Source organism: Lichenostomus cassidix, chromosome 6, assembly GCF_008360975.1.
Source record: "Lichenostomus cassidix isolate B80296 chromosome 6, HeHo_3.0, whole genome shotgun sequence".
Lineage (NCBI taxonomy): Eukaryota > Metazoa > Chordata > Aves > Passeriformes > Meliphagidae > Lichenostomus > Lichenostomus cassidix.
In genome coordinates, this window is record NC_139487.1 from 15,675,465 (window position 1) to 15,703,371 (window position 27,907).

At 36.9% G+C, this 27,907-nt stretch overlaps 1 protein-coding gene across 3 annotated transcripts in view; it reads left to right on the top strand.

Annotated features, from left to right (window-relative positions):
• The window catches only part of PLCE1 (phospholipase C epsilon 1), a 139,049-nt gene that overhangs the window by 93,404 nt on the left and 17,738 nt on the right, over nt 1–27,907 (top strand). The window contains exons 5-24 of one of the 3 annotated variants that reach the window (XM_085065238.1): nt 3,340–3,485; nt 5,253–5,511; nt 6,196–6,404; nt 8,929–8,970; nt 10,631–11,297; nt 11,790–11,972; nt 12,828–12,945; nt 13,303–13,462; nt 16,686–16,808; nt 16,893–17,029; nt 17,937–18,175; nt 19,150–19,211; nt 19,389–19,554; nt 21,364–21,471; nt 21,911–22,027; nt 22,117–22,275; nt 23,283–23,406; nt 24,755–24,796; nt 25,558–25,682; nt 26,363–26,480. In XM_085065238.1, the coding sequence (XP_084921364.1) occupies nt 3,340–3,485; nt 5,253–5,511; nt 6,196–6,404; nt 8,929–8,970; nt 10,631–11,297; nt 11,790–11,972; nt 12,828–12,945; nt 13,303–13,462; nt 16,686–16,808; nt 16,893–17,029; nt 17,937–18,175; nt 19,150–19,211; nt 19,389–19,554; nt 21,364–21,471; nt 21,911–22,027; nt 22,117–22,275; nt 23,283–23,406; nt 24,755–24,796; nt 25,558–25,682; nt 26,363–26,480 (3,304 nt within the window). The remainder of the gene's footprint in view (nt 1–3,339; nt 3,486–5,252; nt 5,512–6,195; nt 6,405–8,928; nt 8,971–10,630; nt 11,298–11,789; nt 11,973–12,827; nt 12,946–13,302; nt 13,463–16,685; nt 16,809–16,892; nt 17,030–17,936; nt 18,176–19,149; nt 19,212–19,388; nt 19,555–21,363; nt 21,472–21,910; nt 22,028–22,116; nt 22,276–23,282; nt 23,407–24,754; nt 24,797–25,557; nt 25,683–26,362; nt 26,481–27,907) is intronic. The other 2 variants (XM_085065239.1, XM_085065240.1) reach the window with 2 other exon arrangements.

Consider the following 27,907-nt stretch of genomic DNA (forward strand, 5'->3'; position numbering starts at 1 on the left):
TTGCAATCATGTGGGTTATCGTAACGAAGCCAGGATACATTTTCTCATGCTTTTCAGACTCATCAGCAGCGCAGCGGAAATCTAATTATAGGTTTGCTGTGATGATTTCTGCTCTGAAGGGAGCTTAAAATGAGTTACATAAACAGAACTATGTAAGACAAGTGTGAAAAAGAGTAAACTAAGGAAATAATGATCACTATGTTGATACGTAGATTGTGATCTGATGTTGAAGTGCTGTCCAACACGAAAACTTGGTCCAAAAAGATTTACTGCTCATTCTGAGAAATACTTGCAATGTATTTTGGTCTCCTTGGCAAGGAGATGCTGTGCACTCTTTGGCTGGGGCATGCTGTCTGTGCTCAGGCACTGCCCGAGTCGTGAAGCTCTCGTGCTGCTGTAGTGCTGGATAAAGCTGTAGTGCTGCTGTAGCTGGATAAAAAGGCAGCTGATGGTACTCCATCCTCAGCTCAGGTGTTCCTCGGCGTGATGCAGCTGGGCAGGTGGCTCTGCAAGCCAAGCAAGAGGGAGACGCTGCAAGAGGAGGTGCTGTTCTGGAAACACCTGGCTGGAGGGTCCAGAAGTCAGAGCCTGCCAGAGAGCTTCTCTTTGCTCTCTTCCCACTGCTAGAAAACCCTTGGTTTTAGTGACAGAGGAATTGTGCCACATTAAAATACTGTCTGTGCTACTTGCTTGCCAAAGTGGAAAAAACAGGATTCAGAATTGAGCTTCCAAGTGAATTCCATAGACACCATGAAGTAAGAACATGTAGAGAGTTGTTCTCAGCTTTTCTTCTGTGTGTGGTACATCTACCTCAGCTGTGCACAGACAGCATCTGAGGAATCCCACTTCTGAACCTCCATTTCAATGAAGATTTGATAAGTTTATTATTTCTTAAATACCATGTGTTTCTGATCTCTAGGAAAAATTTAAACGCCGTTTTTCAAGCAGGCACGTTCATTATTTTTCAGGAGTGCATTGTGTCTTCTGTTCCCTGATTCTGCCCAATATGTTGTATCTGCCTTTGCCCATTCTATTTTCCAGTTAAAAGATTTGCAAACTTTATTTTTCTTCTTGTTTAGAGAAAGATTTTTTAAAAGTTTTTTACTCCTCTATTGTTGTCCTGCAGGAGGAGTGAGCATAAACGTCATGGTACCCTTTGGACCCTTCTTTGGCTCTTACATGTTATGCAGTATCTTGAAGCTGCAAAGGCTCATCCATGCTGCCCTTTGTGATTTTTTGTTTGCATTTACAGATTGTAAAATTTCATCGTAACTGTTTATAGCAGTCTGAAACTTTCTATTAAATGTAATTTCAGCAAGTGGCTGCCCTAGTTTCAAGGTTTCCTCTTAATGGAGAGTCTGAAGTCAATTGCCTTTCTAGATATTTTTTCTCAATTTTGATACTGTTTTCTCTTGATCGTTACATCTTTACTACCTCAGATTTAAACACATCTGTTTAAAATTATATGATTCTTTAAAATTTCTAAAACCATATTAATGAAAACATTATTACACTTGGTATTTCACAGCAAACAAATACTAATTTTTTGTGAAGTTGCATGTTTAGCAGTTGCATTCCCTAACAGAGGCATTTCTGGAAAATGAGAATAATATCCAAAAATAATATATCACTTTATTCCAGCATACAAAAACAAATCTGTGCCAACTTTGAATCACAGATCTGACTGTTTTGTTTCACAATTTCTGATTTTTTGTGGATTTATTTTATTGCCTTTTATTCTGGTTTTGCCCTCATTTGACCCCTGTGGCATGCAGTGCTACAGTGGTTTGTATTTTCTGTACCTTCATGCTCTTTAAATATGCACTTCTTTGTTGATTGGGTTTTTGTATTTTAGGAATAACCAATTGAACACATCAAATAAAATTTTGTCTAAATTCATATTCTCATTCTGAGCTGCTGCAGTGAATAATGTGCTGTCCCCTGATGCTCACAACCTATTAGAGCATCCCCATAGTCATTGTGAGCACTCCTGAGTATGTCCCCAGTGAATTAATTTCTTCAAGAATTCAGTCCTAAAATGTGATATTAAAAAAAAAATAAATTAATAGACATATACATTGCATATAGGAAGTATGACTTCTCATCTGGACATTTCTCATTTATTGTTCTTGATTGATTTGGCCATCAGAAAGGTCAATAGTAACTTAGATTCTTTGTATTCTTTGACTGTCCTCCCTCAGGAATGGGTGGCTCAGAACACTGAGTCTGTATAGACTTGCATAAATAGAAGCTCTGTATATTTTCCGGTGGGGTACTAATGCAAATAGTAATTTTATTACTAATATAATAAAATTTGCATTTTATTTCACATGCTTGTTTTTGAGAATAATTCTATGGCCCCTGAGGGGTGAACTAGCATTTTCTAATTTTTATAAGCCTCTCCTCACACTGGTATTATCTGTAAACACTTGAGTCCTTCTGGACCAGAGAGTGGAACACAGTGTCAGTAAACAAATCACGTTTATTGCCTCCTAAGTGTTTACACAATGACAAAAATCAAGCCTCCAGGGAGTCATATTGTAAAAAGAAACAGTTGGTTTAAATTAGGTTTCCATGTGAAATATAGCTACTTTTTATGGATGTTGTGGGAACATAAACTAGAAGGAAAATCTGCACACTGATAAAATGAAGGTTTGATTTTTATTTGTTTAAATACAAACAGAGTCATGTACTAAGCTGATTTCTGATTCTGGTTAATTACCAAAGAGAAGCTGGTAATATGGGGACACATAGGAAGGTGGGATTTCTTTTTGTTTACTTCATTTGTGATCTTGCAAACAGATAATGCAAATTATCTGAAATGTTCAATGCATATAGGAATTAGCAAAATTGTGCATTAAATGCATCTAGCTTTATGAAATTACCCAAACCAAAAAAATTCCAAGGTATCAACTTTCACTGTTCATGTTGTTAACAAGGGTAATTTAGTGTGGAGCTGAGATTTGTAAGCCATGTTAATGAGAATTTATACTGCAGATCTCTCCAGCAGCTTTAGGAATCTGCACTAGCTGAAGCTGCCTATTTTCTTCTGTGGCATCAGTGTATATTCAGAATATCATATATTAAGGTGCAGTAGGATTTTGTTAATGAAAGTTTTTCTGGACTAGTTAATGATCTAACTGTTGTAATGTGAATATGTCACTGTGTAAGTTGTGTTTGCAATGCATATGTGATTTGGCCATGAACATGTAAGTGGAATTTTGTCTGATACCCTCCTGATGGAAGAAACCAAAAAAGCCCACTTTATCTGTCAAATATGCATGAATGCTGCAGGTGACATTGCTTTGGCTAACCATACTGTCTGTTTGATTCTGCAAGGTGAGCTCATGGGTTACCTGGCTGATCCTGACTGCAGGTTCTATGGAGGAGAAGCGGGAAGTCTTCTCATACTTAGTACATGTGGCAAAATGCTGCTGGAATATGGGCAACTACAATGCTGTAATGGAATTTCTGGCAGGGCTAAGGTACTGGCAACTCTTTTTTTTATATATGGCTTTTCAGTGATAGATTACACTGCAGCTTCTTTAAGCAGACGTCTCTGGAGAACAATGAACTAAACAAAAAATTAGTGGCTAAGCCACATTATCTCATGCTGTGACTTTCTAGTAATCCCTTTTGGAAAATTGAAGCATGCTAAACCCTTTTTTTTTTTTTCCTCAAAATGCTCTGAAGACTCCATCAGATTTCCTGGTGCATGCTGGATATGTTGCATCAGAAAACTTCCTTTTTTTTTGAACAGAAATTTTAAAAATATAAAAATAAGATGGGAAAACAGTCTTGGTTTATCTAATGAGCTATGATTAATGTAGCTTGGGGGTTGAAGTCTCCAGAACATAAGTGAAACATAAGCATGGTGATGTTCTAAAATCAGTCTTAAGGGTAAAAAGGAAACCCACCCCAACAAAACCAAACAGCCAAATCTGTTTTTTAACCACTCTGATTTACTAATATGGACTAATGCTGGGATTTCATGCTGTCATGGTCTTCTGTAAAAGAACCTGCATTATGTCCAGGAGGAGGGGAAAGTAGGAGCTTAAAGACATCTCATTGTGTGCTTTCCCCTGGAATTACAGGTTCATGTAGGGTCAGGGGAGCAGGAGAGCAATGCCTTAGCCCTGGCAGTTCAGAGGGCAGCAAATGGGACTGAGCAGAGAAAAGTTAAAATTGAATTTCCCATCTCTTGGCTTTGACCCTTGTTGTATAACATTTGTGTAACAAAGCTCTAAAGTGTTTGCATTGCTGTTCTTTGTGGTTTAGTAAGGATTCTCATTGAGCTATTTGTTTATGTTTTTTGATATATAAAGCACATTTGGAATGCTCATAGCCATAGGGAGTATATTTCAACAGAATACATCCACAGTCTCCAAGCCATGTAAGTTATGAGGGAAAATGCAAAGCCAATTAAGGGCTTAATTTTATCTCTATTGCATCTGCACAGCACAAGAGAGGGAGAGGAGAGGAAGGCTAGTGCTGATGAGCAGCATTTCCGGGACAGGCATGGAAAGTGGGTTTAAAGGAAGTCTGCTGTGAGCATAATCTTTGGACCTTTTGGTATGTCTGAGGCCAGGGGTGGGACAAAAGGCCATAAATTACATAGACATACAGTTCAGAAGGTAAGAGAACTCCCAGAGGTACTCACAATCCTTGGAGCTATTTCTGTTTGAAATCAGAATTACTTTTCAGCTACAGCTCTGCACTGGTGCCTGGGAGCTGGAACATGATCCTGACTGCCTTATTTCTGTGAAAAGGAGTAATTTATTTTGTGAACAAATTGGGGGAAAAAAAATCAGTGTAAATTGTTAACAATGAATTTAATTAACCCCCCCCAGCTGTTGCTAGTTTTATGGATTGTTCATAATACAGCTGAAGGGATTTGTAGGAAACATTCTGGTTTATCTTTATGCTATTTCCTTAATCTTTTCTGATTTCTTTTGGTCCCTTAGAAATTTTAGCCAATAAAAATGTTAGTCTGCTGCTATGTTCTATGCAGCTGGACTTTTATTAAAATGTGAAATACTACTCCAGCAGATCAGACTGCTAATTTCTCTATTTTAGTTTTGTTCTTTGGTAATTCAAAGGGGGGAATTTTCATTAAAATAACGACCTTGATTTCATTCATTCATTTATGATCAAAGATAATTTAGTCTGTTGCGTATATGCTGCAGGTGTTGAGCTTGAAGGTAAATTGTTGGAATTTTTTTAATAAATGTTGTGATTTCTTCTTGCAATAGATCAAGAAAAGTTTTAAAAATGTGGCAGTTCATGGACCAGTCTGATATTGAAACCATGCGAAGTCTGAAGGATGCTATGGCACAGCATGAGTCATCATCTGAATACAGGAAAGTGGTCAACAGGGCACTCAATATCCCAGGCTGTAAAGTTGTTCCTTTCTGTGGTGTATTTTTAAAAGAGCTCTGTGAAGTTTTGGATGGAGCATCAAGCCTCATCAGACTCTGTCCGCGATATAACTCCCAGGATGAAACATTAGAGGTAAAGGAGATGAATATTCTAAGATGTTACGTTCTTAGCCAGTGCTTTATTTTATATAATCTTGCACAAAGGCATCATCTAATTAAAGTTTTCTAAACCAGACTGTTGCTAGACTCTTCGATTACACAGACCTCAATTTAATTCCAATAGTTACTTAGCAATTTAGATTTGGTTGTTTATACCTAGTTCAGTATCAGAGCACTGAGAAGTTAGCATTAGTAGCGAAGGATCATGTTTATATTTTGGATTAAGTAAGTATGTAAAGCCTGAAACATGTAATTATTTTCTGCTAAATGCTCTGACCTTCCACTTAATTCACTGGGAATTGGAAGTTTTCAGTTTCGTAAAAACAGAATTTAGAAGCTCAGCAGGTCAAGCTTCTCCTCTATGGGAAGAAACAGTTCCTTTGAGTTTTATTATTTTGGTTTAAAAATAAAAGTGCTCCTGGTAGATGAAAAGTTGAAGACTGAGGCTTTTTTAAAGTTTTCCGAAGTCACTTTAACTTGTGTTACTTGATTTATGAAATTATTTGGTCTGTTTTGGGTTTCAAATAGGCACAAAATTCCAGGGAAGCAAGTAGGAAATATGCCCTAAATATTCTTAATTGTAAAAATTTCTACAATGAGAAGTAGATGACCCAATATTCTATTTATAAGTATACTAATCTTGTAGATATCTCTGCAGTTTGTTTCAGATTACTGTGGACAAGATAATTTCTTACAACGAGTAGGCCAAGATGGTTTAAATAATCCAGAAAAAGAATCAACAACAAACAATATTTTTCAAACTATTCGGAGCTGCAATCGCAGTTTGGAGTCTGAAGAAAGTGAAGATAATGTTAGTGAAGGGAGTGATTCAAGGAAAAACTCTCTGAAGGACAAAAACCGGTACCAGTAGGTCTCATTTTATTTACTATCATCACATGTGTATTTCATGGTTTTACTCTTTGATTTTGTTTTACCAAGGCTTGATTTTAGAAATAAGAGCAACTTTAACATCTTCCCTTGTATTTATCCACTTCCAATTCAGATCTTTTCTTCCCTGATACTCAACTGCTCGGAAACCCTCTGTATAGTTATATTTTCCTTCATGATGTAATTACTTCCTCTCATGATAAGGGCAAATCCTTTTTGTCTTACACAGAGAGCTTTAAAAGTCCAGTTACAATTTTGATCTCTAGTTACAGGAATAGCACCAGGACATATTTGTTATCAGATATCAGAACATTATATTCTGCACGCTCAGGCAGTGTTCTGGCCCCTTCAAAATAAAGGTTATTTATTATCCTTCAAAAGACTTCTTCTTTTAAGGACATGTTAGTTTCAGGGGTTTAAATTTTGTCCAGAAAACATGTGTGAGTACACATTTTGAATTTTCAGGTTGCTGTAGTCCTGCTATTTTGCTAAGAAGTTTGCTTCCTCGTGCCCTGTGTAAAAAAAGCCCAGTGTCCACCAGTCTGATTTCACTTTGAAAATCACTTTTGAAGGCTGTACTAGTCACCAGCAGCAAATATAGTAAATGTAAACTTTAAGACATCACTTGATCTTCTAGAATGTTGCTTTGCAATGAAGTCTCATTGCAAAGCCTATGTAGACATAAGTGGGTCAGGTCAGCTTTCAACTAAGTAACTGTGTTAGACTAATTTCAAATTAAGTAACAGAACTGTACTGCTCTGAGGTAAAATTATGTGAGGGCTTGCATAAAAAATTCACTGTAAAATTATGTGAGGGCTTGCATAAAAACCCCATGCTTAAGTCACTGTTCAGTTATTTTATTGATAATGTGTGTCAGAAATATCACTATGTTCAGAACTATCCAACTTATTTCAGCTACTTAAACATTAAATCTAATAAGTGACTGCCTGAGAGGCAACTACTATCTTCCTGTTTAAAATGTATTTATTTCATTAACATGTAATTCTAAATTTCATTTCAAATAAATAATCATTATTTCCTGAAAGAATGGTTTCTAATAGAATTATTCACATCTGGCTTTAGTTGCTTCTGGGAAGTGGAGCAATAGATTAAGTCAAGAAAGACAGACCCACTTCTTTGCCCATTTATGTTATCTCTTGACTTACTTCAGTCAGAATACTTTCTTCCAGGAATTATTTTTTGTTAAGTAGTATGCTTTAAAATCAACTTGCAGATCACAGTTCAAGTGGCAAATAAACTAGCCATATAAACATTTCACTTGGATGAACAAAATGGAGTTTCTTTTTTTTTAATGAAATAATTTCTTGGTAAATTAGTTATTTTTGCATTATATGTAAATATAATCTAGTAAGTTCCACTCTAAACTAAAGTAGGGATTCAATTATTTTTAAAAGCCAGTGTGAATCTGAAATGAAAGTCTAAAATTTAAATGAACAAAACTGTGGATAGGTAATTAAAGTTATGTTTCCTGGTTTAGGCTACCAGCTACTCAGTTATGAATATCCGTACTGATGCAGTAAATACTGGTTTTAAGTGTAATATTTGTAGGAGAATAGTTCTGAAAATACTGATTTAGCTCAAGTATCTCATAGACTTTGGAAATTCCATATTCACTTGCCATGTCTTTCCTGGGCATGCAGAGAGATGGGTGAGGCACCAGAGCAGATTGCTGCAGAGGCAGAAGGGTCATGTTCTGTTGTGCTCCTATGGAGGCTGTGTTTGGTTTATTTTTCTTGCTAAAGATTTCTAAGGAAGAAATTTAGTCCTCTTCTTGTGTGACCTGTCCTATTTGCATACAGTGTTATAAAATCCAAATTATATCATAATTATGCATTATCTGGTAATTGTAGTGTTGTGGTCATAAAAGCAGAAAAATGCACTGCATAACATGTTTCTCATTACTTCATAAATGCAAGAAAGATTTTCAGTTAGTTTTTCTTTTGATGATTTGGATTATTATTGTGGAACACGAATGCACCAAAGCTGGTAGGTTAATTTGATTTGAAGAAAATGAAAGTCATTTAATAGAATCAGTGGGCAGTGGGTTTAATTACTTTCCTAGCTGCGTTAGCAAATAAGCTCTATCACTCTGTAGTCAGTGACCCATCTAATTGCCCTGGATTTCTGTACATGCCAGATAAATATCAAGCATTAATCTTTCTTAGAACTCTATTCTGACAATTAATAAATTAAAAAGAAATAAAGGTAAGCAGGAAAATGGGAAAAAACCCTCAAGTTTGAAATACAGTTTTTATGGAATTGTTAATTATTGAGTGACCTGTGAAGATACTCCTGACTTTGAGTCCTTGCTTTATTAGCCTGATCTCATCTTCATTTTAAACTTTTCCAATTACAGTAATAACATATAAAATAATAGGAGAAAACCTCAATTTTTTTCTTTTTGTAAGCTTTGCAATTTTGTCCTCTAAAACTGCAATCTGTGTCACTGTTTCCTTTATCTTTTCATTTTCTTGCATCTCAGTGCAGCACGTGTAAAGAAAGCCCTTGGTCCAAGCCAGGCTCTGTAAGTGTACTTCAGTAATGGACAGCAGTGTTGCTTTTGGCAGCTCATGGCTGAGGCTCCATTTCAGTGTGTGGTTATTGTGTGTGCTTGGCTTACCTGCTTCTTGGACATTGTGACCTGCAGCATGCAACAGGCCAGCTTGTGGAACAAGGTGTAAACAAAGCTCTGCCTTTTCTGTCTCTGTGATCATAAACTCCTCCAGTCATACACATCTACCCTCAGAATACATTTTCTAGCATTTTTACAGAGATTTGTTTGATTGTTTTGAGGGCATAGGGGAGAAAGAGCTGCTTCAGTTGTTTCTTTAATTTTAAAATGTCAGTTTTGTAAAATGCAGGTAAATATTTCAATTTACACATGTCTGGTAAGACTCTAGTAAGACAATTTATAGCAGCTCAGTTATCATGCATGACCTTTATTTTTAGGAATATTTCTTCAAGGGATAGAGCTACAGTTAAGACTGCAGTTAATGCAGTTATTCTGTCAGTCCCCCTCACCATAAGCAATAAATCCCCAGCCTATTTGTCCCCTTTTTATAAATTTGGTGAAGAGATAGAGAACTCACCAATTAATAAATCTGTAGAGGAATCATTAGAATTGCTGTATGGAATAAGAGAAAAATTCAGAATAATTTGTTATGCAGGTAGAGAAGAGTTTGGGGAAAAGCTGATGATCATCTGTGCTGTTTAGCACTGAGGGAAGTGGTGTATGTGACTTGGAAACACAACATGAGTCATCTTTGGCTTATTTGGTAGGAAAGGGGCAGGAACTGAGAGTGCTCTGGTTATAGGAAGGGGAAGCACAGAGGGTATTAGGACAAGATGTCTTGAAGGATATGTAGAGGAAGATGGTTTGGATTTTTTTGCCTGGATATCCTTAGGAAAATGTTATTCATTAGTTCTCTTGTACACAGAACAGTTTGTCCCTTTTTATGTTCACTGAAGTATCCAAATATCAAGCATTTGTGCATCCATACATGTTAGAAACTTCTGCAGGGAAGGCATTTTATTTAAACTACTTCTTCTATTAGCTCAGTGTTGTTGCTCTGTATCTGCTGTTTCTAATTTTGGCAAAATATTTCAGAAATTTTGGTTGCTGCATACAAGTTTTATGCTAATATTTTCCTTAAGTAAAATAAAATTTCTGTTGGAAAGTATCTGATATAATTCTTGCTGCATTCTTATAAGGAAGGTATGTATTTTGACCAGTATTTTACTATAGTTAATCAGGGTAATATATAATATGAAAGGCCTGCACATTAAATAAGTAATAGAACAGAGATTAGAAGTCCTGTCTGAAATCCACTACATCCTGGTAACAGTTTCCACTTATGGTACTTGATATTTCAATTGAAGCAATCTTACACAGTGGATTTAAAAACTGGAATCACTTGGCCTTAAGAACCAATCAGACACTTGTTATTATTGATGCAAAGTTTAGAAAGATCTAGGAAAATCTTATTGTTTCAGGAGTTATTATTAATTGTCGCAGCATCTATTAATTAATGCAAAAGTGCAATAACATAAATTGTAATACTTTAAAAATTATACAAGTTCTTGTAAGTCCCAGTTATATAATGATGATAGTAGTCCATTTATGCATAGCATAAATCAGCACATGTGTCACTAAATATAAATCTCTCATCTTTGCTCACATGCAGATTTCTAATTGGAGATCTTTCAGATTCTGAAAGTGACATATTTGAGCAGCTGAAAGAATGGGACACAAATTCAACGGAAGAGCAACAAAAGGCTTTCTGCCATGGGATAGAACTCATTCCCTGGTACGTGTTGTCCATCAGGGCTGATGTCCATCAGTTCATGCAGCAAGGAGCAACCGTCATTCATTATGACCAGGAGACACATCTCTCAGCTCGTTGCTTTCTTCAGCTTCAGCCTGACAATAGTACTTTGACTTGGACAAAACCCACAACAGTTTGCCCTGCAAATGCTAAGGCAAAACTGAGCGTGCTGGGTAATACTGCTGAGCTTGGTAAATACCAGTTTCTTGGTAATACTGGGCTGGTGGAAGGCTTTTTGGACTTGTTTTCAGCCAAGGCTGTATATATGGGACACTCGGGCATTGATATGCACACTGTGTGTGTTCAAAATAAACTTTGCAATATGTCCCTTGAAGAAAATGGTATAACACTACTTTATGGACTTCAGACTACTGATAATAAATTGCTGCACTTTGTTGCTCCAAAATACACTGCCAGAATGCTGTATGATGGATTGCTGGAGTTGACTAAAGCTGTAAGAAAAATGAGGAGATTCCCTGATCAAAGACTACAGTGGCTACGGAAACAGTACGTCAGCCTTTACCAGGTAAAAGATGCTGTGATTCTGTATTAGAAAAGTTCAAAGATATCAACAACTTATTGTAATAAAATTCGTTTCTGTTATAAATAGGATTAGATTAAAGATGAGCAGTAAATCTCCAACTTTGTAACATGGTTTAAGCAGTAAGATCTGATTCTCCCCACAATGTTGTGTCAAACCTTGCAAGTTTTCAGTACACTGAGATTAAATTCCTTTTTCTTATGAAGCTCTTCATATGTTTTGAGTTTTGGAATAAGTATTTAAATTTAAAAAAGCAATTACAGTACTTAAAAAAGGCACTAAAGAACTGAGTGATAAGAGTTAGGGCCAAAAAAATCCCCAAAGGAGCAAACAAAATAGCCCTGGGGAATTCATGGAGTAATTAAAAATTGCCTTTCCTTGATGTTTCTTTCATTGGTTCTTCAGAAATGTTTATATTATTGCTTAAAAAATGTGTCCTTATTCTCCCTGTTTTGGTAACGCTGAGCCTCTTTGTAGGAGGATGGGAGGTTTGAAGGCCCAACCTTGGCTCAGGCTGTTGAACTGTTCGGGGGCAGACGATGGAGTGCAAGAAACACAAGCACAGGATCTCTCACCAAAAGCACCGAGAAGCCCAATGTGCAGAGAAACAACACTCTGGGAATCAGCACAGCTAAGAAAAAGAAGAAAGTACTCATCAGGGTAGAATATTTTGTTGTTCAGTTGTTTTGTTTCCTTCTTGCAGTTACTGCGTTAGCTATGTTCTGAACTAGAGAAAAGAAGTTAGATGAGACTTTTGAAACTGTTTGTTGTAGTTTCAGGTTTGAGGATTATTTTATTGTTTTCCAATAATTCGTGTTTCTTTTCTTATGCTTGCAACGTTGTTAGGACATGTGGGTGCTGGGGCTAGAGAAGGAGAGAGAATCTTTTTGCAACCTTTAGGTTCTACCTCAGTATAAAGTTAAAATACTGGCGGCAATAAAAATCTCAATGCGCAAAGTGGTATTTGGAGGCTGGTGTAATTTTTTTTAATCCTTTTTGTTTTCATGTTTTGAGAAACACTACTGTAGTTATTCCACCTCAGATTAGCACATAGTTTTGTCTCATGTGGGTGAGAGAAACATGACCTGGTCTGGCAGTCTCCTCTCTTTTTGTGAACAAAACTGCTTTCAGCAATCGGCAGGAGAGAGAAAAATGCAGAGCTAGCAGCTCTATGTTACCCATATTTCTACCCACGTGGGCAGGTAGATTCTCAAATTACAAGGTTCATCCTTTTTAGGGCTCCAGTGCACCAGTGAACTAGTGTAAAACCAGCTGCAACATTTGAAAAAGGCACAATCATTGTCATCTGTGTGATGTCAAACTGAGGTAGCACCTGATAGCCCCACACTTGGCCATGCCTCTATTTAAGTTCTCTCTTTTCTAATGGTATGGGCCTTACAGGAGTCTGTTTCATAAGGAATAGCTAATTTATCTCATGGTTTTGTTACAGATTGCACTGATAGGAACTGGAAATAGTGATTTTGGGATGTTTATTGCAGTGTTCATTATTTCTAGGGTGAAAGTGGAGAAGCCACTGATGATGAAATGGCAACTCGGAAGGCAAAAAGCTGTAAGGAATATCGTAATAGAAGTGGTTCAGATCCTCAAGATATTGATGAACAAGAAGAACCAGGTAGATATATATTGCTTCAGTACTTAAAATCCATGTGGATTTTGCCCAAAGTCTTTTTATACATTTTTTTGTGGTGTTAAACTTATAAACCTACCTTTGCAGTTGAAACTCCAAAAGCTGTAAACTTTGAAATTTATTTCTGTAGTTGTTCATGATTGTTCTTTCATGTAGTTTCAGGAGCATTCGCGTTCCATTCAGATAAAATGCATATGTGTTGTTCAGTATGTACTTTTTGGACTGTTTTGAGACAAATCTAGAATCCAGTTATTGTCTTACTATATATAGGTCTCCTGGACAAAAGCATTTTTATTGGGCCAGATGTTGTGATTGTGATGAAAACTTTTGTTTTCTCCTTAGATCAAAATATGATTATTAATGCTTCTCCATCTCATAACCTGCCATCAAGAAGAGCTCACTCTCTGACAGCATCTGGATCTCCCAACTTAGGAGCTACATCGTCTTCACCAGCAAGACCAGTCTCCTCTCCTGTAATATCATCGAGCAAAAGTCAGTCTAGGTAAGGACAAAATCAATGCTTTGGTTTAAAAAGAAAAGAAGGTACTATTACTTGTTTATCATCAAATGTAGGGTTTTTGCCAAACTGACAAAATCTGACAAAAACACCTGAAATTTCATTAGTCTTTTTGTAGACATCTAAAACACACGATAGAACAGCACAGGACATTTAAGCTGAAATGCCATGAATCTGAGGATGGCTCTGTAGCAAGTCCCTGAGCAGCATGCTTCAGTTTATGTCTGTTACAGAAGCAGATTGGAATGCTGTTCCAAAGCTACACAAATATGGAGTTTAACTCTTTCTCCAGATCTTCTCCATAAGATAGTTATAGGCATCTTCTGTACAGTGAAAATCTACAGAAGTGTTATAGATGTGTGAACTGAAGTTCTGAGGTTTCTCAGCACAAATAATTTCTACCTGGAGGAGTAATAACTTTTGCTGACATTCCTATTGATGACTGCAGTACTGTCTTGGGAATTAGAGGAACAGATCTGGAATCTTTCTCTTACAGACCTCTTTTTCTTGAACATTCATCTTTTTTGTGTCACTTAGGAAGTGTGAAAGGTTATACTGTTGCAATATGTGCAGTAACATAGTGCACTATTATATTAATTCTATAAATAGTAATGGTGATGGTAGTAGTAATTAGAGTATTAATAATATAGTGTAACAATAACAATATGTCAGGGATGTGGACAGTACTTTATGACACACAAGAGGACAGTATCAACATAGGCTTTCCAGTGCCTTTTCAGAGAAGGAATGCTGAAATATCGTTATGAGTATGAATCGTGGGGGTTCCAGGAGAACAATAGTAAGCAATAGAAGAGATTACTGCTGCTGGTAAAGCATTATTTTTGAAGAGACATGTCTTGTTTCTGTTGTGTATTCCTTGGGGATTTTATTTATACTTAAAATAGTTGGATTTGGCAACAGGTGTGAGTAGTAGAGTCACCTGTAAAAATATGTGGTTCGCTTAACTCTGCTTTGTGAGACTCCGTGTTCTTTACTTTTTGTTTTTCACTGTCATTCACAAACTTGGATTTGTCTTGGTAAGCAAACTTTTTTTTAAGGATAAGAACAACTGTCTTTTGTATTGAACTGAAGAAATACTGCTTTACTACCTCTGAAAAATGTGTCTGTGTTTTGCAAATCTGCTTTTGGCTTTTATGCCAAAATAGTTGTTGTGTCTAAATGAGATTAAAAGGCTCAATGGAGAACTGACATTCCCTGGGAAAGGACAGCTAATGTTCCTTTAAATCCTCTCATTATTGGGTTTCTGCACCAATCTGTGTGCAGCTAAACACTATGGAGCTCCCCCAGTTATTGCAGGTTTTCCCTAGCAAAGTTGTCTGGCACCTCCACAGCATCACTTGGCAGAGTAGTCCCAAATTTGCTATGACCCTTCATGCTAGAACTTGCTCAGCATGTAGCTTATGGCTGTTTCATCTGTCCTGAAGAAGTCTTCCTCAACACAGACTTACAAGTTTTACCCATTATCTTGACCCAGTGTTCATGAGCCATGAAGAGATTTGGAGCACTGGGTAGTTTTATTCTGAACACAGGTATCTTGCAGCTGCTTTTGTCATGCCCTCAAAGCAGATGGGCATCTGACAAATTTCCAAATTTTTCCAAAAAAATTTTTCCAAAAAAAATTTCCAAAATTTTCCACATCTTTCCTTGGGAATCTAGTGCTGCTTGTAAGGTGGAGGAAGCAGGAGAATGATTGATGAGACCACTGGGACACAGCCTAGGATATGGAAAAGTAGAGATGGGGGCCTTTTGGGAAGAGAGAGTAAACTGTCTCTCTCATTAGCTGTATACAGGTGTAATCCAGACTGCTCGTAATTGCAGTTTTGGTTGTTGGTGAGGGTGAGGTTTTCTTGGGAGTGTGGCTTTTTAAAACAACCTGTATTTATTTCCCATGGAACAATTATGGAAGGTAGTCTTCAGTGATCCAATCTGGCAAAACGCTGAGCATTTTCTCCTGCAGTTGGTCTCCCATTTGGTACTCTACAGTTCCAGTCTGTTTTCTGGAGTCTAGAGACTTTCCTCATCATGGTTTATTTTTCTTGTCTGATAAAAATGTTAGGAATTATTTTAGCTAAAAAAAGTTACATGTGGTATGTCAGGGCTTGCCATGGTGATGTCAAACAAATCGAACATTATCAACTGAAGTAGATGGCATCTTTTTAATACTTTTAAATCACGTTGTGTTTCAATTGCATGCATCCATCCCAGGCCAGGAGCAAACTGAGGAATCTGGTCCAGCATGTTTTTGTAAGAAGTCACCTGCTTGCAGGCATGTCTTCAGCAACACTGGACAACAAGCTGGTCCTGTTTTTCTATCACAGCTGTTGGAACAGTTTGTACTGAACTTGATGGCAAAATTTACAGATGAATGGATTTATATATTTGAACTTTACAAAGCAATAATGTCTGACACATGGTCTGTTATTTTGAAGCAAATACTGTAACTTGTATAGTTAGTTATGGTTTAAACTAGATAGTTCTTGATATTTGTGTTGTTTGCTTAGATCCCTCCCTTTTCAGGATGCTGCTGCTGGCAGATCCCATTCCTGCAACGTGTGTTCATTGGTGTTCAGGCCCAGGAAGGGCTCAAGAGCTCAGCCCCTCATTGCAAATTACTGTGTGTAATTCACTAGGGACTTGTTCATCCTGCTCAAGTCAGGGCCTAGCTGTATTTACCAGTGTAAATCCTCAAGGTAGCCTAAAGATTTTGGGATGTGACTTTTGCAGGTGTGCTGGTTCTACTTCAAAACCTTGTTCAGGTGCACGATTTAGATTAATGATTGCAGTTACAGAACAATCCATTTCATTTTTTCATCTTCAGTGAACCTTACACACAGCCTGAGGTACAAGAAAATTGGCATTGTTTTCTTTAAAGGGAAAATAAGTCCTTTCATTTGTGCCATGTGCATCAAGCCTTTTCCCACATGAAAATTTTAAATAGCATAATATACCTTATAATTCTGATAAAGTTTGCAATTGTCTTGAAGGAAAAAATATAGCTGCTATAAAGCAAGAAGGAAAAAACTGTCATTATGCATCTTATAAGATAGTGCTTTGTTTGCTTCTTCCAGATATTGTTAATAAACGTGTTAAGGAGAGTAAAAATAAGCTGTTAATACAACAGTGCATAGTATTTCAATAAGTAGAAGTTTAATGTAACCAAACTACAGCAGTCTTTATTTTGATTTAGCGCATGGAGCAGCAGTAGCTGGCATGGCCGTGTAAAAGGAGGCATGAAGGGCTTTCAGAACTTCATGGTGTCTGATAGTAACATGACTTTTGTGGAATTTGTAGAGCTCTTCAAATCTTTCAGGTAAGAGGGTTTTTTTCTGTACTACTTTCATTCATCCAAATTTATAAAAGAGCAAAAACTCAACTTTTCCCACTTCCTTTGCAGTGTCCGTAGCCGCAAGGATCTGAAAGACCTTTTTGATGTTTATGCTGTGCCTTGCAATCGATCCGGCTTAGAGCCTGCTCCACTTTATACTAATTTGAAGATTGATGAAAATAGCAGTGGATTCCAGCCTGATTTAGGTTTGTTAAAGAGTAAAACGTAGCTGTTAGACTGCTGAGCAACTTCAGTTATTTGCCTTAATAAAATGTGTCTCAGTCTCATTATCAGTTATAAATTTAAGTAGAGGACTGCTGCCATGCCTCCACTAATACCTAGTTAGCAGGATATGAGACAAATGAAAGGAAGGAAAATATTCCAGCCTTCCATTAGCCAGATATGTTTGTAACTGGTAATAGCAGAGGAATAAAACTTGTTGCCTAATGGCTGAGCCCAAGGATCTGTACAGGTTGCAGGAGCCGTGGAAGGACTAAAACACTGAGCAAATATAGGGAGGAGAAATGAGGAGGCTGTGCCCTGTGTCCCCTTTGGCTGTTTTTTCCTTATCTGGTTTCCTAGTGGATCTGCTTGATGTGGGATAAAGGGGAAGGAAGCCTCTGTCCCCCTTTACATTCCTCAGTTACCATAATCTAAGTCTGGGACTTTGGCCACATGTAAAGAAAACAGTCTTTCTGGCAAGCAGCTTGTGGGGATGGTGCAGAACAATTGGCATAGGAGACTGGAAGAAGATAAAGGGTGATTGAACAGGAAGGTATGGGGTTGCACACAGTGAAGGAAAGGCTTTGAGGCTTTATGTGGTGGTGAGAGGGAGCAGGAGAGTCCTGGGTGACTGTGTGAGAGGCTGTGGATCCGTGTTAAGGGTTGCAGGATTTTGTTCAGAGTAATTGGACACCTGTAGTCCACTCACATGCATGTTTAATGCTCTCTCTTGTATTAGTGGAGAGAAACAAGATGGCTTTGTTATAATTTCCTATGTCAGTTCTAAAATACTCAGTGAGATACTTGTGCGTATTGTATACTGCATTCTATTCTGTAATTATACACGTAATTACTTAGCTTATATTTATATTTCCTCATTTTTCTTTTAAGATTTGTTGACTAGAAATGTTTCAGACCTTGGTTTGTTCATTAAGAGCAGGCAGCAGCTCTCAGACAACCAGAGGCAAATATCTGATGCTATTGCTGCTGCCAGCATCGTAACCAATGGTACTGGAGTTGAAAGCACATCACTGGGAGTATTTGGAGTAGGAATCCAGCAGCTGAACGATTTCCTAGTGAATTGCCAAGGAGAACACTGCACCTATGATGAAATCCTCAGTATTATCCAGGTCTGTAATACAGATACCTTGCATTTAGTTTTCACTAGAACTCCTGTTACTTCCATTTTCCCCATTAAGGTATGCTATGCAGAATGGCATCTGTGTGGATATCTCCTTTCACATTGATATTGTCTCTACAGTTTACTTTCATTTGAAATTTAGTACTATCTTTATTTTGGACTAGAAAATTGTATGGGTGTCCATAAATATATCCACTTAAAAAAATGCAAATTAATAGTTTTTTTAGCTATGTGTTCTTTAGCAGGGGAGGGGTATTGTGACAGTTCATTTTTTCTCCTTGTCTGTGATTTGATTGAGCATAACCTTAATTTGGAACTTTAAAAAGCACCATTTCCACATATTTTTATTTTATTGCAAAAAAAAAAGTCCAGTGCAAACATGGACTGTTTCATTCCCTTATGTACAATGGCTGAAGATTTTAGAAAGTGTATAGAAAAATCTTTATTTGTCCAAATATGCATAATTAATGTACTCCAAAATGAAGCCCCCATTTATCTGTTGACAAAGGCTAAAAACTGCATGAAACTATCAACATGTAAGATAGAATTGCAAAGTTTAAAAGACAGAAATTCTAAAGAAACTTCAAGTTGGGATACTACAAATCTCTTTAATTTGAGATGGTGGTAAGTTGTATTTAGGCATAATATTTAGGAGTAGAGCACCTGATCATAAATCATCACTAATTTCACCTTAAATGCTGTCTTAGTTTTGAACTGGAGGTTGGTTTAAAGGATCTCACAACATCCCCTTCAACCTGATTTGATTCACAATAATGACTTTAGTATGCTTATTTAGTGATGTGTAAAACACAATTTGCAGGCACCTGATTACTTTATCCACAAAAAGACTGAGTTTACACACTAACTGTTCAGTGCTATGAGCAGACTATATATAAAAACATGAAAAAGATATATTTCTAAGGATTGTTATTATATATCTCTCTAATTTCTTCCTCCATGTAGAAATTTGAACCTAGTGTGAACATGTGCCAGCAGGGGCTGCTATCTTTTGAAGGATTTGCCAGGTAATTACTTATGTGCTAATTTTATGTGTGTGTATATATATATATATATATATAAAAATATACATACATACATACATATATATATATGAAAAGATGATACTGGTGTATGGATGTTTCTAGGAGAGTCACAAAATGCTCAGCACAGCATAAAATTTCCTCACATCTTCTCATTTCTAGATTTTTGATGGACAAAGACAACTTTGCCTCCAAAAATGATGAGTCACAGGAGAATGCTGAGGACTTGCACTTTCCTCTCTCATATTACTACATAGAATCCTCACACAATACATACCTTACTGGCCATCAGCTTAAAGGGGAGTCCTCAGTAGAGCTCTACAGCCAGGTATGCAGGCTTGGATTGCTGGGTAGCTTTCAACATGAACTTGTTTGTTTTACTGGCAAGTTTCAGGAACATGACCTTTTTGCTTTGAAAATCTAAATGTCCTAAACCCCTGCTTGCAAAATGTTGGAAAACATGATGTGTGGGAAAGCTGCCTGTAAGCACAGTTGTGCTCAAATGCCTTTTCTAAGGCAAAAAAAAGGGTTTAGTTTGAGATTCATAGCATTTAGACACCAGTCGGTCTGACCCAACCTACTAAAATTAGACTTTCCCACAGGAAAGACTGATCTAGTATTTTAGTTCATTCAGATGTCAGAAACACTACTGAAATACTGTACATTACACTGCAAAGACAAATTTCAAATAGAACTATAACTTCTATAAACATTACTTCAAGGAATATTGTACAGTTTTTAGACTTTATGCCTGATTGGTGGTGATCAGGGAAGGAATGATTTCTCCTTTGGGCTTTCAGTTCTCTGTTTGTTTGTAAATATATATTTGTATGTCTGTGTGTTTACAAAATGCTGGAGAAAGCATCAAACTTCCTGTCAGTAGTGTTTTCATTACTCTAGATGTTAGTAACTCACCACTGAGAAAGGGCTCATCTGGTGTCCCCTGTGCTCCCTCACCTGGGGCTGTAGGCAGAGAGGTGAGGCTGTGTTAGGAAATCCTGAATCACACGAATGCACTGAGGAATGCAATTGCAGAGCTTCCTGTAGTGGCACTGCACAGTGATCTTGGTATTGTCTTGGTAATAGATGGGAAGTGAGATAGAGATCAACAGCCTTCAGAGTTTGCATGATTGAGAAAAGCTTCTTCCTGTCCCTCAAGTAGTTGTTGCCAGCTGAAGGGGCACTTCATTCTGGCTCAGCGTGTTTGGCTCTCACAGAAGTGGTGGAGTGCCAGCTATGGACACAACTGTCTGAAATCAAATTACTCACATTTTGAGTAGAAGTAATTTTTTCTCTGTTCATGAATGGTTTTGCTGCGAATGGGTTTGTTTGTTGAGATCTTTCTATTCATTAAAATATTAAATTGTAGTACAGATGACAGGCATGCTAAATACTGATAGCAATAATAAGCTGGGCTGCCAATAGATGGGTTAACTTCTCTCTCCCTTCATACTTCCTCTTTGCTTCCTTCATTGGTTTTCTAGCAAGTAGAGCTTTCTAAAATAAATAAATGAATAATTTAAAAAATTGATAAATTAATTGATGGCTGTAGATTAGTTTAATATAATTGATTAAGATGGCCTGGCACATTTTCATTCTAACTGTCCTCATAGACATTGTTTATTAAGACATCATTTTCAGACTATCTTTTGTTTATAAACTAACAATAACAAAAAAGCCTAGCAAACAAACTGCAGGTACTTTCCCCATAAGCTGTCATGGGAGCAACCTGGAATAAATTGTCATGTTGCTTTATAGCTGCTTTTGCAAGTAGAAATATGGAAATATTTCTCTTTCTCAGAAAATTAAGCTATACAATGAGAACCACCTTCTGCAAACAGATTCCATGTGTCCTGTAAGACACCATGAATTTGAAATCTTTTTGGTAATTCTCCAAGAACATACATGCTTTCTTAATTTTCCCATTCTTTTTCAATGGGAAATAAGGAATTCAGTTAGGGAATGCAGTTGACTGGGGACTATACCTTCTTGTGTGCTGTTTACTTCACAGAGATTGCTCTTTCCAGCAATTTTGCTGAGTCACTGGGCTTTCATTCAGCTCTGCAATGTCTGTCTTCTGCTTTGATGGCATGAGACTGTGGCTTAGATGTGCTTACACTGTTCAATTGCATTGTAGGTTCTTTTACAAGGCTGCAGAAGTGTAGAATTAGACTGCTGGGATGGTGATGACGGGATGCCTATAATTTATCATGGGCACACTCTTACTACGAAGATCTCTTTTAAGGTAGGCTGGTAACTGCACATAGAAATGAAAAAAAAAGAGAAGGTTTTTTTTTTGTAATGATGGAAAAAGTAACTGTCTACTAGAAAAATACAGATCCCAGTGGGCTAAATACTAATAGAATAAGAACTACAGATTATGTCAGACACAAAATTCGCAGTGGTAAATATTATGCTTTTCAAATTAGTTTTTGTAGCATGTGTAGTATGCATTTTGTAGCATAATTTTCTGTCTTTTTGTTGTTACATAAATAACAGAAGTAGATATCACCACTTGTGTTGTACCAAGATGCCAGCTTGCTTTGAAAGCACACTGTGGCCTCTTCCTTCTTACAGAGGAAAGCAGATATCTCCCCATCTCCCCCTCCCAGCTAACAGTAGGCAAGCTGAATGCTGCAAAATGATCCCCTGTTCTCTCAATGGCCTTTCTCTCTCTCCCCCAGGAGGTGGTTGAAGCCATTGATCGCAATGCATTCATCACTTCCGACATGCCCATCATCATCTCCATCGAGAACCACTGCTCTCTGCCGCAGCAGCGCAAGATGGCTGAGATTTTCAAGGTGGGTCATTACTGAATAATGGTGGTAAATTATTCCAAGCACGTGCCTTGGGATTTTCCATAATACATCACGTGTGCTTGATGTTTCAGAATGTATTTGGAGATAAGCTGGTGACAAAGTTTTTATTTGAGAGTGACTTTTCTGACGATCCCATGCTTCCTTCCCCTGGCCAACTGAGAAGGAAAATCCTGCTTAAAAACAAGAAGCTGAAAGCCCACCAAACACCAGTGGATATATTGAAACAAAAGGTAAAATCCTTCCTTAACAGCAAGCAGTGAGACCTAACTCTTGTTAGAAATAATTAATTTATGTTTGAAGTTTTTGCTATTCCCATATGTACAGCAAAATAATCTAAAGCACATTCAAGCTTGGAAGACTCACAGTGGATTGCAGTGCTTTCAAATAAGTAGACAACACATACAGTAAATTATAGCTACAGCTTAACTAAATTTTAGTGCATATTAATTTGATAAAACTTCATAATATTATGATTAACACCACATACCAAATGTGACAAACATAAATGAATCTTTTTCTCTAAGGCTATAACATTTCCTATTCATATTTATTGAGAAGTAGTAATATTCATTGAGTATGTGTGTATATTTACAGTATGTAGTAATTTTTGGTAGAGTTCTGCTTTGGTTCTTCTTTCATATTCAAGCCAGGCAAATACTTGATTTTTTACTGAGTTTTTGTGGGGGACTTTGCTACTCAAATAGTGTTTATTCCCCTGTGGGAATTTTTTTATTTCTCGAAATTAAGACTGCATCTCTCATAGCCTCAATCTAATAAATGCCTATGGTTAGTCAGCAGTTAGACTCAATCCTTGAAAACTAATTGCCGTTACCCAAGATGTAAACACAATTGCATTAGACTTAAATTCTTGTTATCAGATGAGTAAATCACACAGATTGTACCAGGATATGGATATTCTCCATCTTCTGAAAAAGTATTTAACTGTTTCTGAAACAGCATACCTCAGACTGGAAAAAGGCAGTCTTGAATGATGTGCAACGTGGACATTTTCCCATAATTAATTAGGTTTCATATCTTATGAAAAGTTTTTCTTGCAATACAAGTTCTCTTTACATTCAAACCCTTAAAGTGGTATTTAGCTTGATCTTAACAATCCTAATTATTTCTCCATATATTCAGTGCTTTCATGTAAAAAAAGTAAGATGCAAACAGTGATGAAAACTCTTTTTCTTTTTAAAAGTACCTAGCAATAATGTAGTAAGTAATTCTGTTGTAGGCTCACCAGCTGGCACATATGCAAGCACAGGCTAGCAATGGTGCTAGCAACCCCACACCTACCAATGAAGAGGAAGAAGATGAAGAGGATGAATATGACTATGACTATGAATCTCTCTCTGATGGTAACTATATTTGATTGTTTGTTTGTTTGTTTATTTATTTATTACAGTGCTTTTATTAGAACTGTAGTACTAAGACATGAATATTCTAGTTCAGGAATGAGCTAGGTAAGTGATGTCCTCGCACAAGTATGAAAAGGCTGGAATTCTTCAGCTGGTAAAGAAGAGGACTGAGGGGTGAATTGGGAGCAGGTTTACTGAGTCATGAAGTGGTGGATTAAGGGAAGCACAGATTGTTACTCGTTAGATCTAGAGGTGCTCAGTAAAACAAGTGGAAGATAGTCTAAAACAGGTAAGATTTGTTTCTGCAGCTGGTAATAAACTTCTTCAATTTGCTGCCATGGGAAATTGCAGAGCCAAATGGCATCAGTATATTAAAAAAAAAAGATTGGACTAATTAATGGATAGATTTATAAGCAAATGTTATAGGTAGCAGTATTTGGTCCAACATCCCTATTCTTCAGCAGCTATGGTTGTTGGGATGGTACTAGGGAAGTGCACCATGAGGAGTGGCTGGTTGGTCTGTTGCCACTGTCAGGAAGAGAATACTGGGCTAGATGGACAACTTCTTTGACACAGCTGGGGATGTTCTCCTGAGTGAACAGGGAAGTACTTCACTCTCTGAGCCATTAAGTCTAGGGGGGACCTGTTCAAGTTCTAGGTGCCATGTTCAGAGAAGATAGAAGGCTCAAGCTTGTCCTGCAGCACAGGACTTCTTTCCAGGTGGACTCTTATTTACATTACTTGCTTCTGTGTGTAGTGATTTTAAAAAATAGTCACAAAATGGATAAGTGTAGTTCAGGACTTGACACTGCTTGGGAAATAGCAGTGTTGTGTATGAGTTTGATGTCAGTGCTGCCTTCAGCTGCATTTTGCCTGAAAGTTGGCCTAACTGGCTACTTGAGCATACTCTTTATGAGGAACAGGGTGGAGATGGTGTAGGTGTAAATTGCTTGAAAACTTAGATCTTTGCTAACAGACTTGCTAAGAAAATATTGCAAGCTAATTGCAGTAAGTGATTTTTGAGCACTGTTCTAATTAAGAGAGGGATTGAGAAATCTGAAGCTAGCAAGAAACATTGACACCTTCCAGTATATGAAGGAATCTACAGCATGGTTTACTACTTTATTACAATGATTCTTTGGAGTCTTAAATTATGTTATTATTTTTTTAAAACTAATCTAAATAATTGTCTGTAAACTTTCTAAAAGAGATTCAGTTTATTTTTCTTACCAATACATTTTTTTATGTAAGGCTAATAGTTTTACAACTGACACTTATTTTTCATTTCTCTGGCTCTAAATCTTAATTCCCTTTACTCTTATTCCCTCTCTGACTCGTTTCCCTGTAGCTGATGTCCTTAATGCTTCTCCTGCTCCTAACAACCAGGAAGGTAAAAGCCCCTTGGTTGAGCATTTTAACTGCATGAAATTAGCACTGCATCTTCAGCCTGTTCAATGTGATGGTGTGAATATATAGTTTCTACTTCATATTATAAATGCAAGCAGATATTCTTATATGGCATTGTTAACTGGTCAGGGGCTGTTAGAAACCTGCATGTGTTACACTTATTATGCATAAAAAGTATATGGTCAAAGCATCAGGAATATCAGGAATTAAATGAAACCATTCCTTTTGTGACAACTGCAATATTTTGGTCCAGAAAGAACACATCATTATTAGGCATACTATTCTCTGAAAAATGTATAGCTTTGAAGAGGTATTTCTATGGATGTAAAAAGTAGTTGTGCAGGGTGAAAGTAAGGTGAAGAAAGCCAAAACTTGCTGTACAAAAGCATGTACATGTCTGATAGGGTCAATTGTGCTTGGACTTTGACATTTTTTGTCATTCAGGAATATCAGTTGTTTTCAGATGGCAAACTTAATTCATTAGATGGTTTGGTTTTAAAGGTCTTCTGAGCACAAAAGGATGGGTTTTAAAGGAAGTGCAGTGTCTTAACCAAACCCAAGCATTAAATTTTTAAATAGAAGGTTACTACTAGAGGATGATGCTTTGACCAGTAAATGCATTATTTCAGCATCTGGTTATTCGTGTAAGATTCACAGCACTATCCACAAATATTGTTAAGTTAACTTAAATTTCCAGTTGAAATTGTTTGGCTTTATATTTATTAAAATGCCATTAATTTTTAGATAATATTCTTGAAGACCGACCAGAGAATAAATTATCAAGTGATAAACTGCAGTTTGAATATAATGAAGAGACTGCCAAACGACTAAAGAAGGCTGATTGTGCTACTTACAATAATAAAGGAAAGGTAGTTCTGCTTTTTCCCCCTTTCTTCTCAGCTGCACTTTGATATATAACCAGGTTCAAAAGGATTTGGACAGTTTAGGTAACTAAGACATCAGATGGCAGATGCACTTAATGAAGAGAAATAATAGAAAGCATGGATAGACACCAGAGAAAATAGCTTAAATAGAGCAAATGCTCAACATACTGTGCAAGAAAAGTCCTCAGAGGTTATTGTATATATAGGCTGCTTGGCTGAAAATGAGATCCTCAAGCTTATTTAGATATTTCTTTTCCATTAATATTGATGGAACTGAAGATTTCATCTGAATCTTCAGCATTTTTGTGTTTCAAAATAAGTTTAAAATACCACACTATGGTATCAGATAACCACAGCACCTCTTATTAAACCATCTGAAAAAGGAACTAGTGTATTGCTGTTTAGTATATTGTAGATTCTTCTCAACATGGATGTGTTTTGTCTAAATGTTTGTAGAACTGACTCTGAATAAGGCCTTTACACACTACTACAGAATCAGTGACAGGCTTTGATGCAGAAATGTGCACGTGGGAGGGAGGTTTGTTAGGTGAGGACGTGAACCGTATAGGAAGAAAGAGATAAAATATTTTAAAGACATAAGATATGCAAGAGTTCTTCCACATTCAGCAATACTATTATGAAATGTTCTTGGTATTGTCACTCAGGTTTACGACATGGAGCTGGGTGAAGAATTCTATCTTCCACAAAATAAGAAGGAAAGCAGACAAATAGCCCCAGAGCTATCAGATCTTGTCATTTACTGTCAAGCTGTGAAGTTCCCGGGTAAGTACATTGCCCTGTTTTATTGCTCTGAGCTTTCTCATTCTTGGAGACATTATGTTTATGTTTTGAATTAGTTTGAAGTAGTCGAGGAGGTCCGTTCTTCATGATTTGGTAGTCTTCATAATAACAGCTCCTGGCTGAGAAGTAGTGTTCATAAATCATGTGAATACATACTGTTTGTCATACCAAAATGTTTACAAAAGTGAAATTTGCCAGTCTTTACAACTTAGACAACTGCTTCACTGCCAAATGCCAGATGACAGAAAGCTTTATCTTAAGAGCTCTGAGTTTCCATGTAAGGACCTACTGAATGGAGAAGGAAAATATTCCTAAGACCTTGAAGGAAGAGTATGTCACATTTCTTTAAGTGACCTCTGTTTAGTGTGTTTCACCTTTGCCTTCAGCTGCATCTTCTACTCTTTCCCAAGTGGAGAGGAGAGGAGCCATTTGCAGGGGTAAAGCACCTTTTCATGGGGTGGGTGAGGGCAGCTGCTTGCACACTCTCACACAATCCCAGGAGAATCTTCTTCTGTACAGTAGGAAGAATAATGTTTGCAGAGAAAAGGAGAGGGAGTAACTGAAGAGATCACTGATGGTTACTTGTTCAGTACTGAAATATGAAGTTGAGTATATTTTGGCTCATACTGTGTACATAAATAATTTTAAATTGAGAATTTATTGTTTATTGATGTGTTTAATGTTTTGAATGAAAAATCTGCTTTTTAGTGGAATGGTTCTCTGTGGAAAAGTTAACAATTCTGCCAAATCATGATCTTATGCAAATAGAACTGTAATCAGATTAGAGAAGCTAACCAAACATAAAATCGTGTCAAATAGGCAAGATAAACATGCTGAAAAATGGACAGGCATTCTTTTATAATCTTTTATAACTTTAAGAATTGTAGGTGTCACTTGTAAAAATAATGACTTCAAAAAATTCAAATCTGATATGCTTTTTAATGAAATCTGCAATGAGATATCTTTCAAATAAAATATTTTCTTTTAAAGAAAGATAGTCAAGATTAAACAGGGATAGTGTGGGCTGTTCCAAGCATTTTGACACACAAAAAAAATCTGATGTTGTAAGAAGACTTTGAAATATTTGATTTTTAATGTAATACTGTTTATAAAGAACCTACCTGCTTTCCTTCTCAGATTTCTTCCTCTTGCTTTAAAAGGATCATGAACTGAAAAGTTCAGAAAATTATGCCCTTTCACATATGAACATATAAAGCTGTAGAAATTACTTTTCCAACAAACTTAGTCTCCTTTGAGACAAATACTACCTCCTCTGAGGTAATGTAGACTTCCATGGCCACCATGCCACTGGCTGGATTCCTGTGCTCAGCTGGAGGGCACAGGCATGGTGCAGTGCCATACCTCAGTATTGTCCATTAATGATGGAAACAAGGCTGGGAGATCCATGA